This window comes from Ranitomeya imitator, chromosome 1 (assembly GCF_032444005.1).
Source record: "Ranitomeya imitator isolate aRanImi1 chromosome 1, aRanImi1.pri, whole genome shotgun sequence".
In the NCBI taxonomy this organism is placed as follows: Eukaryota; Metazoa; Chordata; class Amphibia; order Anura; family Dendrobatidae; genus Ranitomeya; species Ranitomeya imitator.
The window spans coordinates 847,638,148-847,656,832 of NC_091282.1; the positions used below are offsets into that span (position 1 = coordinate 847,638,148).

At 43.8% G+C, this 18,685-nt stretch overlaps 1 protein-coding gene across 4 annotated transcripts in view; it reads right to left on the minus strand.

Annotated features, from left to right (window-relative positions):
- The window catches only part of ANKLE1 (ankyrin repeat and LEM domain containing 1), a 54,364-nt gene that overhangs the window by 22,607 nt on the left and 13,072 nt on the right, over window positions 1–18,685 (minus strand). For 3 of the 4 annotated variants that reach the window (XM_069741200.1, XM_069741191.1, XM_069741206.1), the window contains 2 exons: window positions 15,035–17,425; window positions 13,304–13,478 (listed from right to left, as the gene is read on the minus strand). In XM_069741200.1, the coding sequence (XP_069597301.1) occupies window positions 13,304–13,478; window positions 15,035–17,425 (2,566 nt within the window). Of the gene's footprint in view, window positions 1–11,214; window positions 11,434–13,303; window positions 13,479–15,034; window positions 17,426–18,685 lie in introns of those variants that run through there. The other variant, XM_069741213.1, reaches the window with a different exon arrangement.

Below are 18,685 nucleotides of genomic sequence, written 5' to 3' on the forward strand. Positions count from 1 at the left end.
GAGGTTTGGACAGCTCGCAGTTCCTACAGACCCAACACAGTTCTCCCACCACCGTTTTTAGCAATGGATGGTACACCAGTCTCTGCAACCGCTGAAAGGTCTTTTCCTCACCGAAGTGGGCCCCTTTTTCATGTGCTTCTGTGGCCACTTGATGTAACAGCATCTCAGGAATCACTACTTGCCAAGTAACAGACAGGGCCCGTTGCAGCCGTTTGTAGACTATTTTGTACCAGAATTTGGCCATTCTAGCCACCCTGCGCTGTTCCAGGGCCCCTAACTTCGAGTTCTCCAGGTGAGCCAGTGGGTTGTTGTCAGTGCGCACCAGAACCTCAGACCCGGATAGGTATTCCAAAAACTTCTGTCATGGTCCATACTAGTGCCAACAATTCTAGTTTGAATGAGCTGTAGTTGTCTGGATTCCATTCAGAGTCATGGATGGAACAACTCGCATAGGCAATCACCTTCTCTTTCCCATCTTGGATCTGCGACAACATGGCTCCAAGCCCATGTAAGCTCCTATCCGTATGGAGAATGAAAGGTTGAGAAAAGTCAGCATAGGTCAGGACCGGGGCTTCTGTCAGAGCCATTTTCAAGGCTAGGAACGCTCTCTCGACACTCTCCCCACTGAATTTCCAGATATTTTGCTCCTGATGGCACTCCTTTGAACAGTTCTAGCAATGGATTTGCAATGTGAGTGAAGCCTTTCTCGAACCGCCGATAGTACCCGGTCAGCCCTAAGAAGGCTCGAACATCCTTTACGGTTCTCGGGGTAGACCAGTCCTGTACAGCCACAATCTTCTCACAGGACGGTCTTACTCCTTCTGCAGAGACCACATGCCCCAAGTACTCAATGTAAGTGCGGAACAGGTGACATTTAGATGGTTTAAGGTAGATGAGAATGGCTTCAAAGTTTATATCTCTTAACCCCTTCACCCCCGGAGCTTTTTTCGTTTTGTCGTTTTTCGCTTCCCTTATTTCCAGAGCCATAACTTTTTTATTTTTCGATCAATACGGCCATGTGAGGGCTTATTTTTTGCGGGACGAGTTGTACTTTCAAACAATACCATTGGTATTACCATGTAACAGAAAACGGGAAAAAAATTCCAAGTGCGATGAAATTGCAAAAAAAAGTGCAATCTCACACTTGTTTTTTGTTTGGCTTTTTTTCTAGGTTCACTAAATGCTAAAACTAACCTGCCATTATGATTCTCCAGGTCATTACGAGTTCATAGACAGGAAACCTGTCTAGGTTCTATTTTATCTAAGTGGTGAAAAAAAATTTCAAAGTTTGCTAAAAAAAAAAAAAAAAAAGAAAAAAAAATTTCGCAATTTTCCGATAACGGTAGTGTCTCCATTTTTTGTGATCTGGGGTCGGGTGAGGGCTTATTTTTTGCGTGCCGAGCTGACGTTTTTAATGATACCATTTTGGTGCAGATACATTCTTTTGATTGCCCGTTATTGCATTTTAATGCAATTTTGCGGCGACCAAAAAACGTAATTTTGGCGTTTCTATTTTTTTCTCGCTACGCCATTTAGCGATCAGGTTAATCCTTTGTTTTTATTGATAGATCGGGCGATTCTGAACGCAGCAATACCAAATATGTGTAGGTTTGATTTTTTTTTATTGTTTTATTTTGATTGGGGTGAAAGGGGGGTGATTTGAACTTTTATATATTTTTTTTATATTTTTAAACACTTTTTTTTTTTAAATTTTGGCATGCTTCAATAGCCTCCATAGGAGCAAAGATCACCTCTATGAAGCAGAAATGCAGGGTTGCTTTGAACGCCAACCACAGGGTGGCGCTCAAAGCAATCGGCCATCAACAACCATAGAGGTCTCAAGGAGACCTCTGGTTGTTATGGCAATGCACCGATGACCCCCGATCATGTGACGGGGTCAGCGGTGTGAGCATTCCCGCTGTGCGGCCGGGAGCGCTAGTTAAATGCCGCTGTCAGCATTTGACAGCAGCATTTAACTAGTTAATGGGCGTGGGCGGATCGCGATTCCGCTCGCGCTCATTGCGCGCTCATTGCGCGCACATGTCAGCACCGTGCAGGCATTTAGTTTGCGATAGTCCACACAGAACCGTAGAGTACCGTCTTTTTTCTGCACTAGAAGGATAGGTGCAGCCCATGGGCTTTGGCTCTCTCGAATGACACCAGTCTGTAGCATTTGTGTGAGCATCCCTTTTACCTCCTGGTACATCTGTGGAGGAATCTGTCGATAACGCTTTCTCACAGGCACAGCATTACCCGTTGGGATCTCATGTGTGATGGCAGTTGTACAGAAGAAATCACCCTCATGTCGAGCGAACACGTCCTGGTAACGTCCTAGTAAGGCCTCCACCTGCTGCGGTGTGAACTCTGTCAACTCAGCCCGAGTTTGTTCTAAGATGTGATGACCCTTACTCTGTTGATGGGGTTCACAACACCCGGGCTGTCTACACAGCTACAGTCCATGGATCTTCCCCTTTTGCCTTTAATTGGATGGCCTGTTATGGTATCAGCTTCTCTGGCATGCCGACAATTTGCCAGATTTCACTTCTGGGGGTAAGCCTTAGAGTGTCATCCCTTAAGTTCACACACCGCACGGGTAACATTCCATCACGCACGGTTGCTAATGTCCTGGAAAATAAGAGCCCTGATGGTAGATTCTCCATGGCAGCCGATTCTAGTTGTACTTCTACCCCCTCCAGTGGGGTGCAAGCTCGGACAGGTAGTGAAAGCACACTTTGACCCGGTGGTAAATCGAGATTGGCTGCAGCCAGAATTATCACTTTTCCCAGCACCTTTCCATCACAGGAGGCCTCTTGTGCCTGGGCCGTCCGGATCAACTGCTGAAACACTCTTTTGTGGTGTATGCTTGCTCCACTGTTTCAGGAACACGTTAGGAGACTCGTTAATAAGAAGACTTCCAAACTCCCTGAGTACATTCAGTCCCAGTATGATGGTATGTCCACGCGTGGGGTCAAAACCACTCCCTTGCGGCCCAGGTCTTTGCCGCAGACCTTACTCTGCATCCATGCCACCCCTGTGACCGGGAAAGGTAGCTGATTGGGCCGTCAACTTGATCATTGGCCCTCACTCAGGCCTCATGGCTTCTGGGAAGTGTCTTTTAAAGTACGTCTTGGGCATCGTGGTTACTTGAGAGCCCGTATCTTCCAGGCAGCGTATGGCCTGTCCATTTCGGCCCATACTAATGGACATACTGACACTAAATTGGTGGGACTATTGGTTCTCCTTTCGGGCTGTTCTGGCTCCGGGCGACACTGTAGTGTTCGCCCCCGTTGTGGCAGATTCAGACCACATGTCCTAGCTCTCCACAGTGGTAACAAGTTGGGGGCTCTTCCCGACGAGATACTCTTCCACCCCGTTGCGGTTCTGAGAATGTTCTGTTTCTGGGTGTACTTAACGAGGTCACTTTCCTTTTAGTATCGGTCAGATCTTCCCTCATGGATTGGATCTCTTTCCGTAAATCTTCCACTCATTTTGGTTCAGCAATTAAATTCACGGCCAATCCTCCGCTCCGGACCTTCGCCGCCGGGACTGTCACCTCGTGCTCCTGTTTGCACGCGCGACTCTCTTCGCACCTCTGCAAAGGTCAAGCGTGGGTTCGCCCGCAAGCGTTCCCACAGGCCCTGTTTTATCAGCGCATCTCTCATCCGGTCACTAACTGATCTCGGAACACCATGTCAGTCAGTCCTACTCCCAAGCCTTGTTTTCTGACTATGGCAGTGTGAAGGTCTTGCAATACGTTCATATACTGTGTCACCGTCTCCCCCTCTCTTTGAACCCGACTAAATAGCCGCTTGCGCAACTCACCTACATCTGTGGGGTCCTGTGAGTCTCCTCCAGTATTTGCAACACTTTGTCAAGGGTATCTCGCTCCCGGAGGGGCCGCAACGTAACTGAATCTCTTGCCTCCCTCTCTAAAGCCATCATGATGACCTCTGCCTAAAAGGCGGGGACCACAGGGTGCATTCTCATCATTCCTTTTATGCGTTCAGTCTAGCTCCATAACATGGTGTTATTCCCATTAAATTTCGGAAGATTGTTTATCATGGTCCCCAGAGAGATGCTGGACCTAGGGCCCTCCCCAGATGCTTGGTCTGCCATGTCCGTACGTGTAGACTGCATCCTGCCGACTACGCCAAGTGTAAGGAGACAGCAGGCCCGTAGGATGCAGTAACGGAACGTAGTCAGAGCATGGGTTAACAGGGGATTTAATTCTAAACATGGATATTCCACGCAGGGAGAAGTAGAGGGAAACTTTCTTAATACAAATTACTGCAACTTGGAACACGTTAGTAAAACAAGTAAAAGAGACAATACGTTCAGAGGAAATAGATTTATCAATCCGATGCAGTCCTCAGTTTTTTTTCCTTGGTACAAACGGTGGCGCCAAGGCAATGTCGCTGTGGAAATTCGGCGTTGTCCTGGGGAGGATGGCGTCTTGGGTCCTGTTGTGGGCGATGTTTCCTTGTGGTCCTGATGCTCGCTTTGAATCCGGAAGGAGAAGGAATACACAAGGCAATGTCTCTGTCCTGCACGGCGGTTTCCCCTATGTGGGGTCTGTTTAGAAGCTTAACAGGATAAAGTTCACAATGCGTGGTACGACGCTCCGGTCTGCGTGGGCACGAAGTATGTCCAATACACGGGCCCTTTGTCTCACACTCAGCGATGTCAACGATATCGGTACATGGCTCTGACGACAGTCTCCGTTTATCGCCCTCTAGCCTTCAAGTCTTAGGTGTGCTCTCTCACGATACTCTGCGTTAGGAGCACCTACACTGACCTCTTGCGCACTGCAAGTACCCGCCGTAACTGTCAGATTACTCGCACGCTGCAATTCCCTCAGCTTATCCGCGCCCCCTTTTCTCAACTGTCAAGAACAGTCCAGGGCCTTAAAGGGAAGGTGCCGCAATTTTGTTTTGGTATTAAAAATAATTGTTTATATAAACAATTATTTTTAATACAAAATTATTTTTTTTAACTTTAATATCTTTTTTATTATTAATTATTTTTGCAGCCACTGGGCGCGCCATTTTGCTTTGCAGCAGTATAAGGGTATGTTCACACGTTCAGGATTTCCATCCTTTTTTTTTCCTGACTGTTTTTTAAAAAACTGCAGCTCTTGGCAGAAAACGCAGGTCCTTTTTTTGGTCCTTTTTTGGTCCGTTTTTGATGCGTTTTTTGATGCGTTTTTTGATGTGTTTTTTTGATGCAGTTTTCTAGCCAGAGTCTGTGTGTTTTCTAGGAATTTTTTTAGGGTTAAAATGGCTGAAAATACCCTAACCCTACCCCTACCCCTACCCCTACCCCTAACCCTAACCCTACCCCTACCCCTACCCCTAACCTAACCTTAGTGAAAAAAAAAAAAAAAAAATTCTTTATTTTTTTTATTGTCCCTACCTATGGGACAATAAATTTTTTTATTTTGATCACTGAGATAGGTTATATCTCAGTGATCAAAATGCACTTTGGAACGAATCTGCCGGCCGGCAGATTCGGCGGGCGCACTGCGCATGCGCCCGCCATTTTGCAAGATGGCGGCGCCCAGGGAGAAGACGGCCGGACGGACACCGGGTGAGTATAAGGGGGGGAGATTAGGGCACGGGGGGGGCATCAGAGCACTGGGGGGGGGCATCGGAGCACGGGGGGGCGGGATCGGAACACGGGGGGGGGGCAGCCACACTCCGCCCACGCACTTCCGCCCGCTCCCCGCACTTCCTGCTGCAGCGGTTCTGCACATCAAATCGCAGTAAAACCCGCAGATATATTTTTGATCTGCGGGTTTTACTGCGGTTTGGACCTCACAATGGAGGTCTATGGGTGCAGAACCGCTGCGGCTCCGGAAAAAGAATTGACATGCTCCTTCTTTTTTCCGGGAGCTATTCAGCGCGTCTTTTTTTTAACAATTTCCAGACCATGTGCACAGTGTGTCCTGTTTTCCATAGGGTACAGTGTACTGTACCCTGCATGGAAAACAGCTGCGGAACCGCAGCGGCAAAACCGCCGCGGTTCCGCGGTAAAAAACGCACTGTGTGAACATGGCCTAAGAGTCCCAGCACGACACTTACACTGTGCAAATACGGCAGCCCTGGACATAGGAGGCTGCGGTCGGGAGGCGACCCCACAGCTATCATTATAAGTTCAGCTGCTCTCTGCTCTGATGTGGCCACGCCCCCTGGGCTGTCTCCACATCACAGCAGAGGCAGGAGATCGGCGCCATCTTGCTTCAGCCTACAGTGGGGTTTACCTGTGAGCTCCACTGTGACTGAGAGCTGTGCTGTTGGAGGGGAAGCTCCATCTGTCTCCCCTCACACTGTCAGCGGCCGTTCCCTGTCCTCTGCTGCCTGGTGTGTGGCTGTAATCCCTAGAGAGGGTGAAGTGCTGCCGTCTGATGTCCTCTATCAGGAGCTGCAGAGAGGTAACAGAGGGGGATGGGGGAGGCTCTGTGCTGCTCCGACCTCACTGCAGCTCCTCACAGGACATCAGACCGTGCATCTATCACTATACTGTGCTGAGCCATGTATCTAATCCTCTCCTGTGTAATACTGTCTGCTGGCCCGTGTATCTAATCCTCTCCTGTGTGATACTATGCTGAGCCATGCATCTAATCCTCTCCTGTGTGATATTATGCTGAGCCATGCATCTAATCCTATACTGTGTGATATTATGCTGAGCGGTGTATCTAATCCTCTCCTGTGTGATACTGTCTGCTGAGCCGTGTATCTAATCCTCTCCTGTGTGATATTGTCTGCTGAGCCGTGTATCTAATCCTCTCCTGTGTGATACCGTCTGCTGAGCCGTGTATCTAATCCTATACTGTGTGATATTATGCTGAGCAGTGTATCTAATCCTCTCGTGTGATACTGACTGCTGAGCCGTGTATCTAATCCTATGCTGTGTGATATTATGCTGAGCCGTGTATCTAATCCTATCCTCTGTGATACTGTCTGCTGAGCCGTGTATCTAATCCTCTCCTATGTGATACTGTCTGCTGAGCCGTGTATCTAATCCTCTCCTGTGTGATACTGTCTGCTGAGCCGTCTATCTAATCCTATCCTGTGTGATACTGTCTGCTGAGCCGTGTATCTAATCCTCTCCTGTGTGATACTGTCTGCTGAGCCGTGTATCTAATCCTCTCCTGTGTGATACTGTCTGCTGAGCCGTGTATCTAATCCTCTCCTGTGTGATACTGTCTGCTGAGCCGTGTATCTAATCGTATACTGTGTGATATTATGCTGAGCCATGTATCTAATCCTATCCTGTGTGATACTGTCTGCTGAGCCGTGTATCTAATCCTCTCCTGTGTGATACTGTCTGCTGAGCCGTGTATCTAATCCTATACTGTGTGATGATATGCTGAGCCGTGTATCTAATCCTCTCTTGTTTGATACTGTCTGGTGAACCGTGTATCTAATCCACTCCTATGCACTCCTCTCCCCCCCTGCATATCTTTCCCCATTGCACACACAACTCAATGCGTGCGATAACAGGAGCTGCGGGCGTCATGCTGTATTATGGCATTATGTGAGATCTATATGACTGTATTATGTGATATGTATGGCGGTATTATGCTTGATCAGTATTGTGAGAATTATATGGTGGTATTGTGTGTGATCTATATGGCGGTATTATGTGAAAACACTGGCAGTATTATGTGTGATCTATATGGCGGTATGTGAGAACACTGGTGGTATTATGTGTGATCTATATGGCGGTATTATGTGAGAACACTATGGCAGTATTATGTGTGATCTATATGGCGGTATGTGAGAATACTGGTGGTATTATGTGTGATCTATATGGCGGTATTATGTGAGAACACTGGCAGTATTATGTGTGATCTATATGGCGGTATGTGAGAACACTGGTGGTATTATGTGTGATCTATATGGCGGTATGTGAGAACACTGGTGGTATTATGTGTGATCTATATGGCGGTATTATGTGAGAACACTATGGCAGTATTATCTTCAGAAAGCGGACCCATTCTATGGTGGTTCTGGCTGAGCACCTGCACGCAGGTCTGGGGTAATAGAGGGGGCAGCATGACCTCCAGTTAGGTGTAGTCAGGGGAAGGCTGGTGAGGTAGCTGAAGAGAGGGGTCTCATTTTTATCGTTACTATATGGCTACATTTCCTTCCCAGCGTCACCCCGACTGCGCCTATCACCTCGCTTTCACACATCGCCAGGACAGGTTGGGGAAGACAGGATCTGAGGAGGGGAATGGGGTCTGTATGCAAAGTCTGGATCAGAACAGGCCATCAATCCGCAGAAATGTTTCCTGGATTTCTGCGGATATAAAAAGTATAAAAGACAGCGCCCTATGTACAATCTCTGGCTGCTCCGCGCACCAAACAGGGGGCCCCTATAGACCAGCACACTGCTCTCCTGAAATACTCTGTGCTGCTGTCACCCTGCTCCCTCCACCACATATCTCCCAGAATCCTTGCTGCCTGCCATCCTCGGTGACCGTCTACTTGTCAGTATAAGGCTGCTTTCACACTAGCGTCGGTACGGGCCCGTCGCAGTGTGTCGGGCCGACGTACCGACGTATGCTATGAAAGAAATGTCCGACGTGGGCAGCGGAAGCAGTCTTACGACGCTTCCGCTGCCCCTTTGTAAGGTCTGGGGAGGATGGGGCGGAGTTTCTGCGCGGTCGAAATTGGCGGACTCGACGCACAAACGTTACATGTAACTTTTTTTGTGGCGGCGGTCCACCAAAACATGACGCAACCGTCGCACTACAGTTGCGACGTGTGGCAATACGTTGGTAATGTTAGTCTATGGGGAAAAAACGCATCCTGCAGATAACTTTGCAGGATGTGTTTTTTCTCCTGAACGACGCATTGCAACGTACAGCCAACAACGCTAGTGTGAAAGTAGCCTAAGGCTGCCGTACACTAGCAGTATATGGTCAGTATTTTACCTCAGTATTTGTAGCTAAAACCAGGATTGGGTGATAAATGCAGTAGTGGTGCATGTGTTTCTATTATACTTTTCCTCTAATTGTTCCACTCCTGGTTTTGGCTACAAATACTGATGTAAAATACTGACCAAATACTGCTAGTGTGACGGCAGCCATACTCTGCAGTCACCAACAAAATGGCTGCTCACTGGGTTCCTGAATATCATCCTCTCTAATCCCTTAGCAAACACCCAGGAGGGGAGGAGAGGAGACATCACACGTCAGCAGACTCCGCCCATAATTACTGCAGTGCAGTAATGTGAGCTATTTGTACACAAGGTTTTTCTGAAATTTCAGCAGCTGCTCCCCCTAGTGTTTAAAAGTGGAAATTCCAAAACTTTTCAAATTATTTTTCATATTTTACTAAATTATAAACAAATGATAATATTTTTTAAGAAAATGTAATCATTAATTCTTTACATTTTTACAATTTCTGAAAAAAAAATGTTTTTGATGGCACCTTCCCTTTAAGCTTTCCCCCTGCAAAATAGGTGACAGCCCCAACGATTCCGAACCAGTCACAGAGGGAGCACGCCTAGCTGGGTTCTTCTCCTTACACAGGAATGCCAAACATGTGGATGCTAAATGTGGTTTAGGCACTATGGGGCTCAGAAGGGAGGGGCATATGGATGTTGGAGACCAAAATTTACATAGTAACATAGTTAGTAAGGCCGAAAAAAGACATTTGTCCATCCAGTTCAGCCTATATTCCATCATAATAAATCCCCAGATCTACGTCCTTCTACAGAACCTAATAATTGTATGATACAATATTGTTCTTTTTTTTTTTTTTTTGGGGGGGGGGTTCAGGCAAGGAGCATTTAAGCTTTACCAGAGCCTGTATGCCAGGAGTAACGTGGAAGCCCCCTATATTTCTATTGACAGATCACAGACCTGAGCGGGGACTTTTTTTGTGGATTGAGTTGAAGCTTTTATTGGGAACATTTTACAGAAGGATCAATTCACAATAATGAGGCAGCAGAGTTACCTCTGTTCAGCGATGTCCTTCTTTCAGAAGTGCACAAAACTGTGGCGACCGCGTTTCTATGCACACCTAAAAAGACAGACACCGCTGGATCATAGGCCAAACGGCATCCACAGTGTCAGCATGTGCCTCATTATAGAGAATCTTCTGCTGAGGTTCCATCAATCATGTATTTCAGATATATACATGGAAACCCCGGTGTAAGTACTCAGCACAGAACACAGGATAAATGTGAGCCGAGCCTTACTGCGATCTTTGGGAGGCAGAATGAACAAGCCAATAGCAGGTGAAGAATTAGTTTTATTTATTTTTTACGCTGTTCATCGTGCAGCATAAGTGATTAAAAGACTTTATTCTTAAGGATGAGACAAGATTACAGTGATACGAGATTTTTTTTTATGTTTAGGTGCTGTCACACACTAAAAAAATGCTTTTTTTGTTTTGTAAAAACTAATTTTTCCATATTTCGGCCTACAGTCATGTGAGAGGCTTGTTTTCTGTGGGACGAGTTTTTAATGGTACCATTTTAGGACACTTGACATTTTTTTTCCATCGCTTTCTATTCCAATTTTTGGGAGGCAGAAGGAACAAAAACCAGCAATTCAGGATTTTTTTTTTTTTTTAAAGAGGGTGGGGGTGGGGATTAGGCCGTTCCGCGTGTGGTAAAATTGATAAGGCAGCTTTATTCTTCTGGTCAGTACGATTACAGCGATAACACATTTATATTGTTTACATTTTGACAATTTTACACAAACTATTGTATAGAAAAAATAATAATTTTGCGATGCTTTATTCTGAGAGCTATAACTTATTTTCTGCTGATGCAGCTTGTCTTTTGCAGGACAAGTTGACATTTTCAGCTATACCATTTTTATTGACACAGCTTCTTTATTGTGTTTTATTCCATTGTTTGTTCAGCGGTATGATTTTAAAGCATACCTTTATCTTTTTTTTTTTTTTTTTTAACTAAAGGGATTAATTAGTGGGACAGTTTAATAGGTTGGGCTGCTCCGGACACGGCAATACGAAGTGTGTGTGTGTGTGTGTGTGTGTGTGTGTGTGTGTATATGTATGTATGTATATGTATATATATATATATATATATATATATATATATATATATATATATATACCGTATTTTTCGGACTAATATATATACCGTATTTTTCGGACTACAAGACGCACTTTTCCCCCCCAAAAAAAAGGGGGGAAAATGGGGGGTGCGCCTAATAGTCGTAATGCAGGCTTACCGTGCAGGCAATGCAGGCTTACCGTGGCGGCAGAGGTGCAGCGGCAGAAGTGCAGCGGCAGAGGTGTGGCGGCAGAGGAGGCGCAGTAAGCGGGGTCCCTTTCTCCGGTGAGGTGATGCAGCAGCCCGGTATGCAGCAGAGCCGGGTGAATCCTGTTGTTATCGGTGGTGGCGGCCAATTCATGAATTGGCCAATTTATGCGCTAAGAACCTCCATTTTAACTGTAAGTTTTCCGAAAAAAAAATTTTTTAAAACATTTTTATGAAAAAATATTTTTGTGAAATGTGTATTTGTCTGTGTTTTCACATGGCCAATTCATGTGCTGCTGTGGTCTTTTTTATCTGTGTGTTGCAGTTTGCACGTGTTCACATTGGGGGTGCTGATATATATATATAATGGTGGCCCGATTCTAACACATCGGGTATTCTAGAATATGCATGTCCATGTAGTATATTGCCCAGCGACATAGTATATTGCCCAGCCCACATAGTATATTGCCCAGCCCACATAGTATATTGCCCAGCCCACATAGTATATTGCCCAGCCCACATAGTATATTGCCCAGCCCACATAGTATATTGCCCAGCCACATAGTATATTGCCCAGCCACATAGTATATTGCCCAGCCACATAGTATATTGCCCAGCCACGTAGTATATTGCCCAGATACGTAGTATATTGCCCAGATACGTAGTATATTGCCCAGCCATGTAGTATATTGCCCAGTCACTTAGTATATAGCAGAGCCACGTAGTATATTGCCCAGCCATGTAGTATATTGCCCAGTCACGTAGTATATTGCCCAGGCACGTAGTATATTGCACAGCGACGGAGTATACAGCACAGAGCCACGTAGTATAGAGACCCTGGGACCGGAAGCTGCCGCTTGCAATGGAGCGGTCACGGGAGTGTCGCGAGGAGCGGGAAAGGCGGCGGAGGGTGAGTAAAGCAGGTTTTGTTTTGTTTTTTATTATTTTTAACATGACATTTTTACTATTGATGCTGCATATGCAGCATCAATAGTAAATAATTGGGGACACACAGGGTTAATAGCAGCGGTAACGGAGTGCGTTACACCGCGGGCCGTTACCGCTGCCATTAACCCTGTGTGAGCAGTGAGTGGAGGGGATTATGGAGCGGGCGCCGGGCAGTGAGTGCAGGGGAGTAGGGGAGGGACTAACCAGACTGTGCCAGTCGCTGATTGGTCGCGGCAGTCATGACAGGCAGCTGCCGAGACCAATCAGCGAATGAATAACCGTGACAGAAGGACAGACAGACGGAAGTGACCCTTAGACAATTATATAGTAATATATAGTAGTATGTATATATATATATATATATATATATATATATATATATATATATATATATATATATATATATATATATATATATATATATATATATATTTTTTTTTTTTATATACATTTGCAATATTTTTTACTTTGTCCCACTATTTTCACTTTTTGCAGTTTGATCGCTTGTAAAGCATAGAAAAACAGGAGCTTTACAAACTAAGCTCTGCACTGACAGCCGAAACTTGCTACATCATGCTCGGAGCATGATGTAGCAAGTTTACTAGCTCTGGTGACCTGAATTTTGTCATGACATCAGGTCACTATGGCAACAATCGGGCCCTCGAGATGACACTGATCAGAGAGGAGAGGGAGCTCCCTCCCTATGCTTGTCTGCTAAACACGGTGATCGAAATTGATCGCAGTATTTAAGGGGTTGAAGTGCCGAGAGCAGTGTGGGCAATGCTCCTGCACTGAGTGACGGGTGTCAGCTGTCAATCAGCTGACACCTGGCGGCGACCGCAAGCGCACAGCCTTTGTGCACGTAAAATCGCCAAGACGAATTCATTTGTCCAAGGTTGGCAAGTACCAGGTTGCCTGGAAGTATGGATACGTCTAAGGTCGTAAAGGGGTTAAAATGTAATGATGGTTAGATTTTAAATATTTAACATGTGGTAGATAGCAAAATTAATTTATTTTTGGGTTATAGTTTTATCATTTCTGGGCAATATATTCATATTCTCTACATTCATTTGGCTTATTTGAAGATATATTTATTTAGAAGTCTTTCACTCACCTGGGATCCAACAATAAATAATTAAAACTAGATTTTAAGACACCCTCTCTCCACTTTTGTGTTTTATCCGGTTTGTCAAATTCTTGTGAAAGTGCTGCCTCATCTTTGCTGCAGTCTGGAATGTTACAGGTGTGAAGGGCTAAAGACAGTTCTGCGCTATATTCAATGGACAAACCTGTAATGGAAAAGTAAAGTTCAATGTACATAAAAAAAAAAAGGAAAATAAATCATACAGGAAATCCGGAAGATGTAGTAAGGCGAATAGAACATGCGATTTAATATCAACGCGTTTTGAGGTTGAACCAACTTCGTAATTGCACAACATTGCACAAAAATTGAGCCAAAACTCAGCGACTCAAAAATATACCAGGGCGGAAGATCGGAATAGAGTTGCACCAATTTTTTGCAACTCATTAAAAAGATGCAATTGATAAATCAGGCAAAAACTAATCTGGAATCGCTAAACTCTGCTCACATATAAGAAGCACATATAGAATAGACTTAAAAAAAATGCATGTTATAGTACAATTAATAAAAAGGGTGCAAAGCACAAAATTAGAGATAAAACCAGGCACAAAGGCAATGGTGAATCAGAGCCTATCATTTTGTTGCTACAGTCTCTGCAAAACCTTTAAATGGCTGGATGTGCTGCTACTTCTGACAGACTTTTCAACTGCATTTCCCAGTAATTCAAGTTGTACTCATAGGCAAATGAGGAGTTAAGTGCTCTGTGTGTGAAAAAGCACTGGGTTTTGTCCCTGCCCAGCACCAACCTCTTTAGCTTTAGTTATAGATTGCTGCCTGACAATTGCTAGGCAATGAATTCAGACAGTGATCTATCAACCATGATAAAGTGGCTGTTGGTGGGAAGAGAAACCATTTCAGGAGGCAGAGGCTTGATAAGTGTGCGGTCAAGCCCAGAGCAATTACCACATTTGTATATGGATTAAAAAGCGGATTTCTCGGAAATGCAGCAACAGATATAACATATAACCAGGTCCATGGATTTAAAGGGTCTCTGTCACCTGAATTTGGAGGGAACAATCTTCAGCCATAGGGGCGGGGTTTTCGGGTGTTTGATTCACCCTTTCCTTACCCGCTGGCTGCAATATAGGATTGAAGTTCATTCTCTGTCCTCCATAGTACACGCCTGCGCATGGCAAGATTCAGCCCATATGGCTGAAGATTGTTCCCTCCAAATTCAGGTGACAGAGTCCCTTTAAATTTTAAAGCCATGTATGCCCATACATGCAGTTTATCTTCTACTGGCACTCTTACTTTTAAGAGTCAAGACTTGACATGAAGGTGGGGATTGTCAGGACATGCTTCACTAACAATTCCTGTATACTTTCTAAACTACAAAGGCCTTAAAAGGTAGCACAATAAAAATGAAGGGATTGCCTGTAACAGTAATCTCGGGTGCCATCGGAAGTTCACCTCACGATTTTTCAATTTACTTGAGGCCTAGATTACCGTATCAATCCTGATCAGACCTTTGAGTATCAGAACCCATAATGCAGACACTGTGCGAGGCAGGACACATAACATTCTGACAATAGCCAGTAAGGAGAGGGGAGTAATATCTAAAAACGAAAAATCTCCCTCACCAGTAGAAGAGAAAAAAACAAAAAAATTTTTGGCTAGAGCTCAGGAATTTTCTTTTATATAAAAAAGGCAAAGTTATAATTGCAGCAAGTTCAGAGCTATAAACAGTGGCTATTAATGTCTTACCTGACGGTCTGTTTGATGTTAGCTCCTTTAAACGTTTATCTAATAATAAGATGCACATTTTCCGATTTTGACTAGTTACGTGCACAGGTTCATCTCCGAACCCTCTTAATCTGCTGGCAATTTCATCATTAGACAATCTGTAGAGTTCCACAGCCACTCGATTAGGTGAATTTGAAGGAGGGGCCTTATTCATGGTTATAGTGTTAATTTTATAGTTTCTCCAGTCATAAATAATGGTATTGTCAGAATTTCCTGGAAGATTGGTGCTAGACTGATCCATAGATGGCATATGCTTTTCGATAAGTACATGTCCTTTATCATTATCCTTATAGAGATATTCAACAGGCTCTGCCTGGCCTACATAAACCGGGCGTCCACCAGGTGATAACGGCACTTCTTGAACTTCTTCAACTGTACTTAAATCTAGTTGAGCAATGCTTTCCTCCACTTTTACGATGGAAGAAAGTCTGCTAAAGCTGTAACGTGGAACTTTACTGCTATTCACTGCTGTGTCTTCGATGAATGTACTATGATAAAAAGATTGATTTACTAAAGATGCAGGCAATGATTTATCTTCCCAGGTCATAATAACGTCTCTGTTTCTCTGATCAGCAACTCCACTAATTTCAGATTCACCATCTTCTGTTAGCCATGCACTGTCCAAAACCCCACCTTCAACACAATGGTTACCAGCGGTTTGCTTCAGTTCCCTGGATTTAACTTCTGCCTCTGAAGAAAGATCATCTGTGAGAAAGTTGCTGATGTCGACGGTTGTTTGTAGCTCAGAGTCGTTTTCCTTATCATCCTGTACAATATTTTTAATTGAAGTCCGCTCTAACGAATTTTTAGCATCAATAATATTGAGGGTTTCAGATGTATCTGACGTCTTCGTAGATTCATCGGTCACACCAGGAGAGTGGGAGCTCTTTCTAGGCAAAAATTCATCTGGTGTAAGATCATGTGAGAAGGTTGCCAGGGGATCTTCTGGTTTCCTCACTCGCCTGCCTCGTTTGGGCATTTCCACAGACTCCTCGAAGAGTGAAGAAATGTTATGTCGAAAATTGTAACAATGGAGTCTACTTTTAGTACGGGGTGTAAAGAAAGGACTTTTGTCTTCATTCGATGTTGATGGTGAATGTTTCGCTGCAAGCATTTCTTTCAAGCCATTGTAAAGCTCAGAATCTTCTTTGTCATGTAATTCATATTTATGTGCTTCTATAATAAACGTATCTTCAGAGCTACTAGAGGAGGAACAAGCATCTGTCTGTTTAAGGGAACCATGCTGTAGGGAGTTGGTTTCACCATTTACTGGAATAGTGTCAGCACTTACGACCTCTGACCTCTGACGACTATTGCAACCTTTGGTAGACAGTAATAAATTCCTTAATTGAGTTTGCAAATTATGGCTTCCATGCTCCAAGTAATTAGGTGCTACACAAGTCAAAGTGGGAGATTGTGTTTTTTGCAGCATGTCTGATGTTCTTACTGTTTTCTCTGTTCCCTCTTCTGTAGGTGCTCGACTTCTTTCACTAGGTATGGAAACATCTGTTAACTCTTTATTTTCCACTGATGGCACACCTTTTTGCATACCTACAAGTTCAAGGTTCTGAGCATTCATGGTATCATTAACTGAATTGTGAAAGGAATTTAGAATTCTTTCTGGTCTCCACCTTCTATCACCACTATCCCAGATGCTTGTGTTACACTCACTGTGCTTATTCCTAAAATCAGACCCGTTACCATGCAAAATCAAAGTATCTTCCTCATTATCATCAATGCATTCTTTGTTGTAAGCATTAACATGATCCAGAGAAATTTCATCCAATCTGTCGAGTTTCGTGAAAACCTGAAAATCTTGTGTGCTCGGATTTAATGGTAATTTTCTGCTACTTGCTAAATCTTGAGGTACTGTAGAATACATATGACTGCCCAAAGCTGCTCTAGAATTATCATGATCAATCAAATGTTGAGTCTTAACAGACACATCACAATTAATATTTTTGCAGATAGAGGAGTTCTCCAAAGTTACAACAGATTCCCCGTGAGTAGAAAAGTATTCACTACAGTGACTACTCTCTGAAGTCTTTGTAAAAGCCACTACTTCTTTTGCTTCAGTTGGCTTTATTTCACATTTATTTTGCATGATTTTGGTACTATCATCTATTTGTAATTCTTTATTGGAATCATTTTTTCTACACAAGCCTGGCATTTCCAAGTGGCTGGATATTACTGCGTAGTCCATGTTTCCTGGAGTGACAGTTTTTGGAAGAGACATCAAAGGAGAGATTTTAGTGCTGCTTGATGGGGTGTTTTCATAGGTCGACCCAAGCAGAAGCGTGATGCAGCTCATTTCTGTGATATCAGGTAAAGAGGTAGAATTCTTGTGACATCCTGGGGAAAGAATCAAAGGATATGATTATGACACCTCGAGGATTGACACGCACATAAAAAGCAAAATAACGGGTCGACGATGGGTTGGCATGACACCTCGGAGTCTGCACGAGACCCCTGTGGTTGTCATTGCCGGATAGATATGAGCGCCGCCCAGCTGATCAGCACTCATAGCAAGGGAGAATTTCTGCTACAAAGAGCAGGGATGAAGCCCTGCTATGTGTAGCAGAAGTGATGGGAGACTAGAAGCTGTGATCATCCTTTGGAGACTAATGAAGCAAGTGTAAAGTAAAAAGAAAACAAAATAATTTTAAAAATATTAATAAAAAAAATATATAAACTTTGAGATCGCCCCCATTCACAATAAAAAACAAACAAAAAAAAAACGCATCGCCGCGTTCAGAAACGACTGATCTATCAATATATAAAAAGAATTCAAATAGGTAAACAGCGTAACAATGAAAAAAAAAATCAAAAACGACAATTATGTTTTTTTGGCCACCTCAACATTGCATTAACATGCAATAATGGGCGATCAAAACATTGAATTAATAAAAACGTCAGCTTGACGTGAAAAAAAAAAAAAAAAAAAAAAAAGGTCATCAACCAGCCCCAGATCCCTAAAAATTAAGATTAGTGGTGAGCGAGTATACTCGTTTCTCGGGTTTTCCAGAGCACGCTGGGGTGATCTCCGAGTATTTATTAACGCTCGGAGATTTAGTTTTTGTTGACCAGCTGCATGATTTATGGCCGCTAGCCAGGCTGAATGCATATTGGGATCCCTAGCAACCAGGCAACCCCCACATGTACTCAGGCTGGGTAGCAGACGTAAATCATGCAGCTGCATCAACAAAAATTAAATCTCCGAACACTTACAAATACTCGGAGATCACCAGAGCGTGCTCGGGAAATCTCGAGCAACGAGTAGATTCGCTCATCACTAATGAAGATGCTACGGTTTCAGAAAATTACAAATTTTATTTATTTTTTATTTTTTTTTTTTTTACAAACTTTGGATTTTTTTTAACCACTGAAATAAAAAAGAACCTAGACATGTGTGGTATCTACGAACTCGGAGAGTCACATTTTAGCATTTGGTGAACATGGTAAAATAAATAAATAAATAAAAATGTGGAATTGCACTTTTTTTGCAATATAACCGCACTTTGAGTTTTATTCCTGTTTTCCAGTACATGATATTTTAAAACCAATAGCGTTGTTGAAAAGTACAACTCGTCCAGCAAAAAAGTAGCCCTCACG